At 40.9% G+C, this 13,553-nt stretch overlaps 3 protein-coding genes and 1 long non-coding RNA gene across 5 annotated transcripts; 2 read left to right on the top strand and 2 right to left on the bottom strand.

The window, feature by feature from the left end:
• Window positions 1-1,377: 1,377 nt before the first annotated feature.
• On the top strand, window positions 1,378-2,297 carry LOC135428417 (uncharacterized). Its single transcript, XR_010436251.1, has 2 exons — window positions 1,378-1,572; window positions 1,630-2,297. It is a non-coding gene; the product is annotated as an uncharacterized LOC135428417 (long non-coding RNA).
• Window positions 2,298-5,574: 3,277 nt separating this feature from the next.
• On the top strand, window positions 5,575-8,424 carry LOC135428344 (glutactin). The gene is made up of 4 exons (XM_064682281.1): window positions 5,575-5,932; window positions 6,660-7,331; window positions 7,390-7,755; window positions 7,813-8,424. The coding sequence occupies exons 1-4, from the start codon at window positions 5,702-5,704 to the stop codon at window positions 8,422-8,424; spliced, it is 1,881 nt and encodes a 626-aa protein (XP_064538351.1). The 5' UTR covers window positions 5,575-5,701.
• Window positions 8,425-8,712: 288 nt separating this feature from the next.
• On the bottom strand, window positions 8,713-9,665 carry LOC135428270 (accessory gland protein Acp29AB-like). Of its 2 annotated transcripts, none has more exons than XM_064682152.1 (2): window positions 9,506-9,665; window positions 8,713-9,447 (listed from the first exon to the last, which is right to left on the bottom strand). In XM_064682152.1, exons 1-2 carry the CDS (start codon window positions 9,563-9,565, stop codon window positions 8,788-8,790), a joined length of 720 nt encoding a protein of 239 aa, XP_064538222.1. In that variant the 5' UTR covers window positions 9,566-9,665; the 3' UTR covers window positions 8,713-8,787. The 2 variants fall into 2 exon arrangements, with proteins under 2 accessions (XP_064538222.1, XP_064538233.1); XM_064682163.1 differs by having other exon boundaries at window positions 8,713-9,444; window positions 9,506-9,616.
• A 790-nt stretch (window positions 9,666-10,455) lies between these two features.
• On the bottom strand, window positions 10,456-13,203 carry LOC135428328 (glutactin). Its single transcript, XM_064682258.1, has 5 exons — window positions 12,862-13,203; window positions 12,291-12,446; window positions 11,524-12,220; window positions 11,205-11,401; window positions 10,456-11,141 (listed from the first exon to the last, which is right to left on the bottom strand). Exons 1-5 carry the CDS (start codon window positions 13,198-13,200, stop codon window positions 10,506-10,508), a joined length of 2,025 nt encoding a protein of 674 aa, XP_064538328.1. The 5' UTR covers window positions 13,201-13,203; the 3' UTR covers window positions 10,456-10,505.
• Between the last annotated feature and the right edge of the window lie 350 nt (window positions 13,204-13,553).

Here is a 13,553-nt window from a genome sequence, read left to right as displayed (position 1 = left end):
CGATTGTCATCAAACAAAAGAAAATCTAATTTTTGACCAAAATCGGCAAAATAGCAAGGGGTAACATCACCTTTTTTCTCAAATTCGGGGTCGGTTCGAAAATCAAACTTTTTTGATGATTTTTATTGAATATCTCGGGTAAATATTGTCAGGTTTTGAAATGTTATACCTTTTTAAATTTGTACGGATCCCTAATATCAATTGGCATTCAAACATTTCAAAAATCGATGGGTTTAAAAAAGTGGTTGACCATAAACCGATTCGTTTGTAAAGTCAACCTTTTTTGATGATTTTTTGGAATATCTCGGCCAAATAATTTACGATTTGGGAATTTTATACCATTTTGGACTCATAAGGATCAGTACTATCGATTAGCATCAAAAAAATTAAAATCTAAATTTTGACCAAAATCGGCAAAATGGCAAGGGGTTACATCACGTTTTTTCTCAAATTCGGGGTCGGTTCGAAAATCAAAACTTTTTTGATGATTTTTATTGAATATCTCGGGTAAATATTGTCAGATTTTGAAATGTTATACCTTTTTAAATTCGTACGGACCCCTACTATCAACTGGCTTTCAAACATTTCTAAAATCGATGGGTCTAAAAAAGCGGTTGACCAAAAACCGATTCGTTTGTAAAGTCAACCTTTTTTGATGATTTTTATTGAATATCTCGGGTAAATATTGTCAGATTTTAAAATGTTATACTTTTTAAAATTCGTACGGATCCCTACTATCAACTGGCGTTCAAACATTTCAAAAATCGATGGGTTAAAAAAAGTGGTTGACCAAAAACCGATTCGTTTGTAAAGTCAACCTTTTTTGATGATTTTTTTGAATATCTCGGCCAAATAATGTTCGATTTGGGAATTTTATACCATTTTGGACTCAAAAGGATCAGTACTATCGATTTCCAAATCAGTCAATGTTTGCCCGAAATATTCAAAAAAAAATCATCAAGAAAGTTCTGATTTTCAAACCGACCCCGATTTTGAGAAAAAACGTTATGTAACCTCTTGTTTTTTGGTCGATTTGGTTAAAAATTGACATATTAGTTTTTTTGAATGACAATCGATAGTACTGTATCTTACAAGTCCAGAAAGGTATATCATTCCATAATCAAGCAATACATGGCTGAGATATTCTAAAAAATCATCAAAAAAGTTTAGCATCATGACCGAATCGTTTTTTGTTAAAAATTTGTATATAACCCCCGATTGTTAATTTAATTATTAGCTATTAGATAGTGGGGTTCGAAGCGGCATAGCTCCGCCGTTGTAGGAACAATATATCTTAGGGCGGAGACATGACCGTATTTGATATGCTTATAGCTGTTATTATTTGCATTGGTTAAATACGAACAGGGGAACGAGAAACGAATATCTGTTTTAACTTTTCCTTGTAATATTATAGCGTATTAAATTGTTTAAATCACATAAAGCTCGGTATATTAACTCTTTTAGTTTCAGTAGAAGTTCTGACTCTAAATAAGAAACAACGTTATGGACATTAAACATTTTGGTATTTTGCTATTTATATTAACTGTGGGCAAGTCCGTGGCAGTCGTTTTGGTAAGTATCAAAGCATGCATATATATAAATATATAAAATAAATGAATGCACTTATAGGACGGACTCTGTTCTGGCAACCTGGAGAGCCGGTGTAACGAATTTTGTCACCAAAAATTAGGGCCATTGAGAGATAATGAAGCTAAAATTCAAAATCTTTTGAAGGATTGTGATAGCACGAATCTGCAAGGAAACGCCAAAAACAGACTTGACAAAATTGAGAATCAGTTTAAACTCCTTAAACAAAATTACACCGCCACAAATATGGAAAATCGAGAAAATTATCTACTAAGTCAATCGTTCCAGAAAATTGGAAACAAATTTTATTACATTGAAAAGAGGGAGAAATTTAATTGGTTCGGAGCTTTAAACAAATGTATTCGCTTGAGCGGGCATCTCGCTAGTTTTCAAAATGAAAAGGAGTTCAAAGCCTTAGAGCCCCACTTAATCAAAAATATTTGGTATTGGCTCGACATAAATGATCTTAGCGTTACCGGAAAACAAATTTCGATGACGACGGGTCGTCAACCGGCCTACGTGTATTGGAGTAAAGGCGAACCAAACAATAATAACGAAGTGGAGCATTGTACTCATTTATGGACACATGTTACAGGTGATTGGGAAATGAATGACTTAGAGTGTTCCCATTATCATCGTTTTATCTGTGAAGCTTCATAACTTATAAATGATGCCTAAAAATATCAAATAAAATCTATCGCACATATCAATTATATTGTATACGAATAGGCTACCCAACTGAGTCACAACGTGAAAACGCCCTGGGTAACTTCAAGCTTGTGGTGGGCGACCACCTTAACCATCGGCCAAAGCATCCGGGTACTCTGATCCCCAGGAAAAGAGTGAGCAATCTGACAATTGCTGGTGCCGCCAAGTACGCAAGCGCGGTCGATTATATTAGTACTAAATTAAGGCACATTAGGGAACAATTTTATCGGAAGAACTTACTTTACGATTGCTGAAGTTTTCAGATTGCTGAGATTTAGAAAATATAAAGCCATCATTATACTTATACAACTTATTTCTATTTCTGTTTTCAGCCCATTTGCATTTTGAGAAAATCTTTTTATTGAAATTTAAAGTCTTTTACCAAGCTTTTGGTTATTGTTAGTTATTATCAAACACAGAACTTCTCAAATTTAAATATCGAATATTATGTACACATCCTGATATCACCTCATCCTTTATCCCTAATAACCACAGTAGAGTAAAGTGTCTCAGCAAGATTAAATTAGCTCCGCTTATTATCATATTCCTATAATAGCCCTTCCCCGTCACAACACTTAATTTTCTTCGCTCCAACCCTAGAAGCCAGCAGCCAGTCATGTAAATCTAAATGCTCCTTTCGTCAAAAGTTGTTCGCACTTGTTCGATGATCTCGGAAAGTACAAGAGCTAATGACTTACAATTTTTTATTATATGTATTCTCCTAAACCACAAGCAAACCGATATCTCGCCTCAAAACCAAAATATCGATAGATCGTTTTTAAGACATGTCTTTTAAAAGTATGGTACGCAGATTAGAAAAAAAAATGTTACCCCAACATTTGGTAGGTAACTGCCTAAGAATTTTGGAATTTATATCGGGCTATCATGATTTCATGATTTTAAGAATGCAAAGTAAAAGCTAAAATATAAATTTGAGCGTGGGGTACAGGGGATATTGTAGTCGATCACACTCGCCTACAGCGTTCATATATTTTATTTTTATTTAACGCCTATTTGACAAATGTTATAAAACAAACTCCTTCCGCTTTCGACCGTATTGAATTGATCTTAGTGAATATGTGTAAATTTTTTTCCAGTTTTGTATATTATTCGATATAGTTTCAGTACTACTCCATATTCAGATCGAGTAACATTCTTATTTAAAATGCAAAAATATTTAACTTTGCTATTGCTAGTTGTTTCCAAGCAATATTCCGGGGCAGCCGACTTGGTGAGTACCGTAGCTAAATACTATAATGCACTGTACTCTGATATGATGCATATATATATATCATAGACAAAATCGCCATGTAACTTTGATTTGGGAAATCAGTGTGGCGAATATTGCCTGAAATCCTTAAAGCCTATCGTGGATCAAGGATATCTCATGCGGGACATGTTGGAGAAGTGTTTCAAGCAGCAAGTCAATTCACCATACAGAATCGAAAAGATTATATCTCATATTGAGATCGCTGAGCAGAATTTAAGGAATACCACAACAAAATGTGTAAATCCATTGTTTAAACCAATTGAATCAAAATATTATCATATCGAAAATACCGAGACCCTTAATTGGTATGGAGCTGCACAAAAATGCATTGAGCTTGGCGGCCATCTGCTCAATTTGCAAAGTGCGAGGCAGTTTGACTTGCTGACGCGCCATTTGCGTTCCGATGTTGACTATTGGACAGACATCAATGATCTCAGCACAACTGACGACTGGGTTTCCCTAACCAGTGGACACCAGGCAGCTCTATTAATTTGGAGTGATGGGGAACCAAAAACGGTTTACAGAAATAATCATTGCGTTCACTTACAAGGAAATAAAAAGTGGCAAATGAGGAATAATGGATGCGAGTCGAAGTACGGCTTTATATGTCAGCATAATGATGCTTAGGTTTTCAACATAACATCGATATGTTACAAACTATATATAAGTTGAATAAAAACTAATAACTGCAATAAATTTTCAATTTTTTAGTGTGGTTTTTCAACGTATTGTTTAATAACATTTGTGACTATTTCGTTAAATTTGAATAATAATAGAAAACAGCAAATACAATTTGAAAACATTTTCTTATTGTGCCTTTTGATGAAGAGTAAGTATTTATCTATGCTAATATGCAATAAATTTTTAATTTTTAAGTGTGGTTTTTCAAATTGTTGTATAATTATATTTGTGACTATTTCGTTACAGTTCAGACTTTAATATTTTTTCAATGCTGTGTCAACAATATGCGAGTTGATAGAATTAAGAGTTATTACTAGTTAACTTTCGGAAAAATTGTATTTTTCCATTGTTTAAGCCATATATTTAACAAAGCACAAATACGTTAATCGATTAGATACCTACTGTACTCACATTTGACAGAATGAGATGATTAATGTATGCTGATGTGGCTTTGAAGTTATTAAGTTATCACCTGCGTATAGATACCTAATTTATGTTAAAATATTATGTATATGCGATAACAAAGTTGTTCAGTTAAGCTCTCTGGCAAATGCCAGGGTTATTGACCCGAAGTCTTGGCCAATATTTTTCAGCATAAATAGGGGCGCCCAGCCAGGTCATATCTATTTGTGAACCGTAAAGCAAGGTAAATACTTTCACCCACCGCATCGAATGATTAATTTTAATGCAAGCAGCTAAAATATTAATCCGAAAAACCAGTAGCAGCATTAGCGAATTGAAAATTTCAATTTAAAAATCTAAAATTTAAATGCCATAATCTTTGGCCCGCAGCGTTGAAAGTATAATTGAACCTAATCAATCCGATGCGAGGCGCCGACTTTCGTTGTGAGAAGAACAAACAAACGGTTGAAGCAATGCTTTAATGGAAACCCCCATGATATTTGCCAGCAAATATTAATTGTGTGTGTTGCCTGAAATTAGCATGAGCCCATGGTGCCACAGCGTGGCCGAGCTGTGGGCCGGTGACCAAATTGAAGATCACCCAACCAAATTGGTTCAGCTTATAATTAGAAGTGACCTCCTGATGGCTGCTATTAGCAAATTGCTGTCGATTTTCCCTTTTACTTTTGTTTGGCGTTTATCAACACCGCACCAGATACCGGAGCAAACAAAGAAGTCCATAGTTAATTAGTAACACACATGAAAATACAAAAAAAAAAAAATAGAATAATAATGGGACAGCACCAGCGACGTAGGTGAGCATTTCGTTTTGGATCTTCCAATTTCTACTTCGCCTTCTTCTTCTTGGCACTATTCGCTAGAGTCTCGCGAACCACTAAGTATGCGGCGTCGGGGTGAAACTTTTACTCTGGCCAAGACTAAAATCGAATTGCCATCTTCTGGCAAAGTTCAGTTGAGTTCCGTGCTTATACGAGTGCTGTCGCATCTTGGCCAGGGTCATTTGCCGTTTCCGAGTGCTTTTCAGGCTGCCAAATGCAATTTTCGATTTCGATTGTGCTCGCAGTTTGCGCACTGGGCGCGATCCGCGCCGAGGGGCGGGTGCGCGGCAAGCAATATGACGAGGAAAAGGATACCATTGTGGAGCTGCCCAAATTGGGCGCCATACAGGGTAAAATAGTGGAGACCGCGTGGACCAAGCGCGAAGTGTTGCAGTTTGTCGATGTTCGATACGCCGAGCCGCCAACTGGACAACATCGTTTCAAGGTATGTGGCTCAAGAGGCTCAGATCGGCTGTGTTAGCAATATTTAAAGGCTATAACAAAGTTAAATTTTGAGGGTTAATGAATGCAACAGGCACGAGGAGATATTGTGTATACCATTTCATCAGCTCCGATCAGCAGCCAAGTCCAACTAGCCGATTCCATCTAACAGTCCGACTGTTTTCTGACCTAAATTCAGATTAAATTTTGCATACATGCATATTTTGAGCTCGGGTCATTGTGATTAACACAGAAGTTATTCAAGAAGCTTTTGTCCAAAGTGCAGAGCACCTATTTTAGACTTGATAAAAGGGTATCTGCTAGTCGGACAATATGGACATGTTCATTTAAAATTTCTCTGCTGCCCATAAATTGGACTTGGCGTGAGTTTAGTTGAGTCAGCTTTTACCTTATGTCAGCCAAACGGCTGCTTTTGATAACTTTTACTGTCCACATTGCGAACATTTCACCTCTTGCTAAATTAACCATATATAACCACGCAGCAATCAAGAATAGGTTCGCCGAGTTCATAAATATTTATGTGGGCTTAGACCCAATTAAAGCTAATATACTCGTAATACATCTGAGAGGCGCGAATCGTTAAGTTTGCCGGCAGCGACGAAAGCTCGCTTGATTAGGAAGGCAATCAATTTCGTGCACTAATTTCGCAAAGATTATTGATGTCAAAAATCCATTAATCATAAAAACCGAATGGTTTTGTTCTATATCAGCCACCGCGTCCCATTGAGCCCTGGGAAGATGTGATGGATGCGACGGCGGAGAAGATCGGCTGTCCGTCTGTCGTTTCGATGGACGCACTGCAAAAGCTGGACGACGTGCTGGACGTCGAGGACTGCCTGACGATGAGCATAACCACCCCGAATGTGACCGGGAGACTGCCCGTACTGGTCTACATACACGGGGAGTACCTCTATGAGGGCAGCAACTCGGAAGCGCCGCCCGACTATCTGCTGGAAAAGGACCTGGTGCTGGTGACGCCGCAGTATCGCCTGGGACCATTTGGTTTTCTGTCGACCAAAACCGATGAGATACCCGGCAATGCCGGCTTCCTCGATATCTTCTTGGCCCTGCAATTCGTCAAGCACTTCATTAGGTATTTTGGGGGCGATGCGAGCCGCATTACGGTGGCCGGGCAGGTGGGTGGCGCGGCCATAGCGCATCTGCTCACACTCTCCCCGATGGTGCAGCGTGGCCTGTTCAGTCAAGTGATTTATCACTCCGGCTCAGCCATTATGCCCATCTTCTTGGAGGACAATCCGCGCAAGCATGCGCAGGAAATTGCCGAAAAAGCCGACTGCCAGATGGTTACCGTGCGAGATCTCAATAAATGCCTGATGGAGCTTAGTGCTTTGGAGCTGCTGAATGCATTCATGGACCATGCGGTAAGTGGAACGGAGAGTTCCTTTTAGACTTCGCCTTTTCATTGTGATATCTTGTTAGCTTGAGAAATCAGATCTGGGCATTGGTCACACCGGAGGCATACAGTTCACAATCGGCGGGCCCAGCGGCGTGCTGCCCAAGCATCCCTATGATCTCATGCTGGACTCGAACTTTTCCTATCCTGCAATGGGCGGCTGTCCCAAGAACGCAGGCACACGCGTGCTGAATGAGATTGTGGAGAACGACTTTGAGGGGAAGATACCAGATGATGAATACAATACCTACAACTATATCGATCACGTTATACGCCAGGTGGTGGGTACCGACAAGACCATGCTGCTGACCAGCTTTGTCACCCATGACTTCTTCAATCGCCACCTGCTGGAGAACGGGACTTTCGACACCCTAATACCACGGCTAATTGATGTGAGTAAGACTTTCACATATGGAAAGTGGCATATGCCAAATAGATATGTCTTTCAGGTGGCGGGCACTTTAAACCACAAGCTGCCGGTGCTGCTGGCTCTTAACATGAACAACAAACACAATCCGGACAACACGTTCCTTTACTCCTTTGAATACGCGGGCGAGTTCAATCGATACCGCGACATGGACGAGGAGACGAACATGCAGAGTCCCTTCAAGGCGGGCGTCTCACTCACCGATGAGGCGCTTTACCTATTCCCCTATCCCGACCATGTCAAGCGCCTGAGTCCTCCCGATATGTCAATGGCACATCGCATGGTTGACCTATGGACAAACTTTGTAATTACCGGCAATCCGCTGGGCTCATATCGATCCGGCTACTGGCCTCCCATGACAACGCTCTACGGTCCCTACATGAAGATCGACGAGACGCTTACCATTGGCGGCAATTACTTCAATGAATTTTCAGCTACGCTAAGGGACGAGGAAGAGGGCCACAGTCTCATACGTGAGATCTATTATTTGCGTAACCGCGCACGCCGCAAAGATTTGGGCCTGGCACAGCGCAGGAGGCAAGCAGCAGCAACAGCTGCCACAAGCAAGCTCAAGAAAGTGGAGGTGCGGAAGAGTCTCGTAAGGCGTCCAAATCGAAACAAGATACGCTTTTAGTACCAAGTCAACTAAAGGAATTAGTTTACTACTCACTAGTATTGCTTATAAGAAATAAAAACGTTTTAAGGCATAAAAATGAACACAAAATTAATATTATATTATTCATTGGCATGAAAGATATGGATCGATTCAGTCGGGATTAATTTAAATATTAAATGTTTGTTCGAAGCGGGTGGACGGAATTGCATTCTCTTTACTGTGCTTATCTCTCGATCGCATCACAGATCATTCGAATTAAGCTGAAAAACCTTTAGGTCAAAATAGTGATAGTGATAGCTTAACAAATTATATAAATCCATTGCCGCTGATTGCACATTTATTTGAAACTTGGACTCATTTAAAAAACATGTAACTCATTGCTTACTCATTAAAAGACTCGCAAATAAAAAAAAAGAGATCGTCGCATTTTTGGTCATTCATTACAAAATTAGCGTCTTGTAAATGGACGCAATTTTCCTTACCACTGGCATTGTTGGGCTCATTACGCTTCCAATTCAAAAATGTGGACCACAGGCCAGTTGTTAGGGAGCGGTAAACTCCCTTCTCGCTGAGGTCGTTCACATCAATCCAATAATATTTTTTAGCATCCAAGTGGGGAATTATTGCATCCAGCTCACTCTGGTTATCCAAACTGATCAGATGGCTGTCGAATTCGGTACATCTGTGTGCTGCTCCAAACCAATTGATCTTCTGTTGTTGCTCAATATAATAATATTTGGAACCGATTTTCTGAAACGGCTTTCGAAGATGGTGTTTTTGTTTGTCGATCAACTTGCTTTGCTCCAATAGTTTCTGCTTAGTTTCCTCGATTGCTGTCGAATAGCTGGCAGAGTTTTCCTGTTGCGTCACCAGCTGACCCTCAATTTCTTCTAGTCTGGATTGGGTATTCGTCAGCTTGCTTACATCACATACCGTCCAAAGTTTCTGCATGACGCCCATGTGGTCCACCATTGGCTTTAGGAACTGCAAGCAGTACCTATCGCACTGGTTCTTAGATACCTCTGAAGGTGTTGTTTCCTGCTGTAAATTTGTGGAATTAACTTACTTAAAAGTCTTTTAGGTTTACTTTGCTATATACCGCATAGTTTAAGGATCCTATCGATATGAGTAATAAAACCCCAAATAAGTAATATTCCATTTTGAAAACAAAGCTTGAGAACTGTAAACCGAGCTCCAATTTGAAATCGAATTGACTGAGCTGTGCTTCGCTGAAAATTTTTCTCGCACAGAATGTGAATAATTGAGTACAGTGGAGCTTCGCACAATGTGAACCTAAGGCATTCATAATCTATTAAAGCGTTATTATTCCGTATATTTCTATTTAAAGCCAGCCGCATTATACGAGGTCAGCTTGTAACAAATGACTTGACTTCTGAATCATATTATTTTCATTTAATTATTGCGAAAAATATGCTAATCATGCGGCCATTATTGCCCAACTAGTAAATACCCTGTACTGGTAACTATTAAGAAAAGGCAAAAAAGAAGAAGAAACGATAGGTGCGTTCAAATACATATACATATACATATATACTTAAATTAAATTGATATTATTTATATTATTATTAATGGGTATTAGTTTGATACCCTAGTCATGAGAAGTGTGTCATTCGTCTTATCTGAATTATTATATTGTTTTTCACAAATGTATATATGAGTACTGCATATAATACAATGCTATTTCCGTTGTGATAATAATATAATATTGATTTCGCGATTAAAGACTTCCAAGAATTCATTATTTTTTATAATACATGCTTGATTTAAACAGATAACCGAACGATGCCCAGTCAGCCAGATTATTAATGCAGTATGGATCAAACATATGGCCAGTATATAGTAAAGGGGGCTTGAATGTTTTTTGTTAATTAATCAATTTGAACACGTCTGATAACAGGGGTTATTATATAAGGCGTTATAGGCAAAAGTCGTCCGAGTTGAATCACTTGAATCAATCGAACAGATTAATAAATCTGCCATTTTTTAAGATAGTTTTAAATTCTACACATTTTTTTATAAGGTGTCGAAACAATAAATTAATTTTTAATTCACCATAGTTTTCATCTCAATAATTGGACCTAGTGTTGAATGCGTGCCGATTTTCTGGCAATGAAAACCAAGTTCTGGCCACGCGCCTCGGTGGCTGCTGTGTCATCGTTGGTTTCTTCCTGTTCCTCGTCCTCATCCTCGTCTGTATCGGATTCGGCCGGCGGTTCCTGCTTATTAATGGCATCGCGTAGGACTGCCTCCAGTTCGTAGTAATCATCGTTGACCAGGTTATATCCCAGCTTAACCTCCTGCACCGCAATGCTGTATTCGTCCAAGTAATTGTCCCCAAATGTGACTGTGCGTCCGATATGCATATATGGTCCAGTTTCATCGTTCATAGGGGACCACGCGGGCAAACCCTCTGCCCTGGGAACACCATCAGCTGCGAATGAGGTCCAAAGGGCCACCATGCGCTTGGCTATCTTGACATCGCTGTTGGAATTGAGCATATTGATGCGCGGCCAGGGAAATAGGTAAAGATTCTCGTCGGTCAGACTGACGCCCATGTCGAAGGGCACATCGATGGCCTCATCCTCGCCGGTGGCATAGCGGTTCAACTCCCCCTCATAGTCAAAGGTGTACAAATACGTGCTATTGGCTAGCTTCTTGGCATTGGCCTGGAGGACCAAGAGCACAGGATTCTTTAACGCAATCGTGCTACAGAGCTAAGCAATGAATTTAATTTCATTAAACGTATTACAGAGTATTAAATATTCAGTGCTACTCACATCAATTAGACCCGGTGTAAGGCGCTTGAAGCTGCCATTCCGAATGTCCTCCTCACTAAAGATGTACTCGTCGGCGAACTCCCGCCAAGAACTCGTCGGATCGGCGCCATTTATCTGCTCAATGATTGTATCAATGTACTTTGCCCCTGTCATCTGAGTGTCCGATGTGCTCTCGTTAAAGCTCTCCACAAATAGGTCTACAAAGAAGAGATTTTTTCAACTGGTTTTAACTGAATGAATATGAGTAATAAGGGTTATATACACCTTACAAGCGCCTACATATCAAGTAGGAAATCGTGCTTAATAGGCAATTGCTTACCTCGCATCATGAAGGTGCCGCCGTGCTTGACACTGCCCCCCAAAGTGGGATAGGCTTTGAACTTTTCGGCGGCAAGCAGTCGACCCGGATGCTCTGGCAGAATGCCAGATGGGCCGCCGATGACCAGCTGTACTCCTCCGTATGCGCCGGCGCTAACCGAAGGCTTCCTCTCGCCATGCACGCTGAAGGCAGCCAGCAGCATGGTGGCGTTCATGCGATTGAAGCACTTGTGCAGGGCGTCCGTTTTGGTCAGCGGCTTGCAACCGGCGATGCGAGCTATTTCCTTGGTCGCTGTCAGAGGCGAGTCCGTGATGAAGGCCGGCGAGAGCGCTGTGCCGGACTGATAGATGACACGATGGAACAGGTTCGCCGGTACGGCCGGGCTCAAGGTGAGGACATTAATAAGCGCCGCGCCGCCCACCTGGCCAAAGAGTGTCACTCGCTGTGGATCTCCGCCAAAGGCGGCAATGTGTTCATTTATCCATTTCAGGGCCAAAATCAGATCCGTCACAGCCGCGTTGCCGGGCATTTCCTCGCTCAGAGTGGAAAGGAAGCCGAAGGGTCCAAGACGATAGCGCACTGACACCAAGACCACATCGCGCTCCAGCAGATAGCCGGGTGCTGCTTCCACAGTGTCGCCGTCATAGAAGAAGTCACCATGGACATAGACCATGACAGGAGCTAGTTTACCCTCCAGCTGAGAAGAGGTTGGGTATATAGAATATGTTATTTCACTTTTGTTAAACAGAGATCAATTATAAACCTACCGATTTGGTATTCACTGTTAGACGCAGGCAGTCCTCGACGTCATAACCGTTCTCCTCTAACTTGGCGAATTTCACCAAATCCTGAATAGAGGGGCAGCCGGCGTGATGACGATGTGCCTGCAGAATGCCCTTCCAAGGCGTCGTCGGTTCTGCCGCCTTTAAAGGATTAATATATATTAATATAATAATCATAACCCTCTTATACTTTTACTTTTTTAAATTACAATATATACAGTTTTCTCTATCTGAACTGCCTTTGTCCTGAGCTAGGAAGCTATATTGATTACAGAAGTTACGTTATGTGGAGATTTTGAGGAATTCCACTAGTAAAAGTGGAAAATAAAGGGAAAACTATCGCACGACCAAAAAATAGTTGGCAAATATTGTTTACAGAAGTTACGTTATGTGGAGATTTTGAGGAATTCCACTAGTAAAAGTGGAAAATTAGAAAACTTTGACATCTTCATTGTTTTATGGAAATTCTCAAACCCATTCTAAAGCAAACGTTTTGTATTACTAATATTTAAACACGTTTTAAGGATTAGAGTATTAGCTTTGAGGGAAATCTTACCTTAAAACGCTCGGCCTTGCCATAGGGGATGTCTAGGAACTGCATAATGTTCTGGCCAGTCCATTCAGTGACCAAGGTGCGACCGCGTATCTTGCCCAGCGCCGGCAGCGTCGTGGTGAACACCTTGGGATTTTGCTGTGGTGGACTTGGCTTTTGCTTTTGGGGTCGCTGCGCCTGCTGTTGGGGTTTTGGGCGTCTGTTCGGATTCGCTGCTTGGTTGCCTGGATTGGGCCGCTGCTGCTGTTGTTTCTTATTCTTCTGTGCCGCAACGCCGCTGAAGGCAACCAGGGCTAGGAGCGCCACAAATAGCAGCAATATAATGCTGCGTGGATTTGCCATAGTTTGACCCGTTCCCGCTACGCGTCCAAGTTCAACTGTTGGCCAGGCTGGTTAGCTACTCAAAAAGAAGACTTTCGCGTCGAATCTCCAGTCGGCGGCATCATAATTAAGTGTCTCTTAACCGGGCACCTGGCGGCGGTTCTATTTTTGATGGGTGCTCGAACGAAATGGGGTCAAGTCGCTGTTAACGATTCGATTCAAGTTCTCTTGACGGCCACGAAGCTTCCTAATCTGTTCGATCAAATTCCATTTTGCGAATTCTGATTATGAATATTTAAGAAGCCGATTTCATAGTAAAACCCGTTTGCCCTAAGGGACGCACGTTAAGAATCTCTCTCCCCAAGATTATCTTT

The sequence above is a fragment of the Drosophila montana genome, unplaced genomic scaffold (genome assembly GCF_035044405.1).
Source record: "Drosophila montana isolate Dmon_TW-CO22-7 unplaced genomic scaffold, ASM3504440v1 contig_1408_1, whole genome shotgun sequence".
NCBI lineage: Eukaryota > Metazoa > Arthropoda > Insecta > Diptera > Drosophilidae > Drosophila > Drosophila montana.
Note: the sequence above shows the minus strand (reverse complement) of the source record. Positions and strands in the feature narration are given on the sequence as shown.

Coding starts and splice junctions, on each gene's coding strand:
- LOC135428344 (XM_064682281.1), top strand. CDS start 5,702: ATGCAATTTTCGATTTCGATTGTGCTCGCAGTTTGCGCACTGGGCGCG. Junction 7,332..7,389: donor ATGCATTCATGGACCATGCG/GTAAGTGGAACG, acceptor ATATCTTGTTAG/CTTGAGAAATCAGATCTGGG. Junction 7,756..7,812: donor TAATACCACGGCTAATTGAT/GTGAGTAAGACT, acceptor TATGTCTTTCAG/GTGGCGGGCACTTTAAACCA.
- LOC135428270 (XM_064682152.1), bottom strand. CDS start 9,565: ATGGAATATTACTTATTTGGGGTTTTATTACTCATATCGATAGGATCC. Junction 9,448..9,505: donor TAGGATCCTTAAACTATGCG/GTATATAGCAAA, acceptor ACAAATTTACAG/CAGGAAACAACACCTTCAGA.
- LOC135428328 (XM_064682258.1), bottom strand. CDS start 13,200: ATGGCAAATCCACGCAGCATTATATTGCTGCTATTTGTGGCGCTCCTA. Junction 12,221..12,290: donor TAACAGTGAATACCAAATCG/GTAGGTTTATAA, acceptor ACCTCTTCTCAG/CTGGAGGGTAAACTAGCTCC. Junction 11,142..11,204: donor TTACACCGGGTCTAATTGAT/GTGAGTAGCACT, acceptor TTCATTGCTTAG/CTCTGTAGCACGATTGCGTT.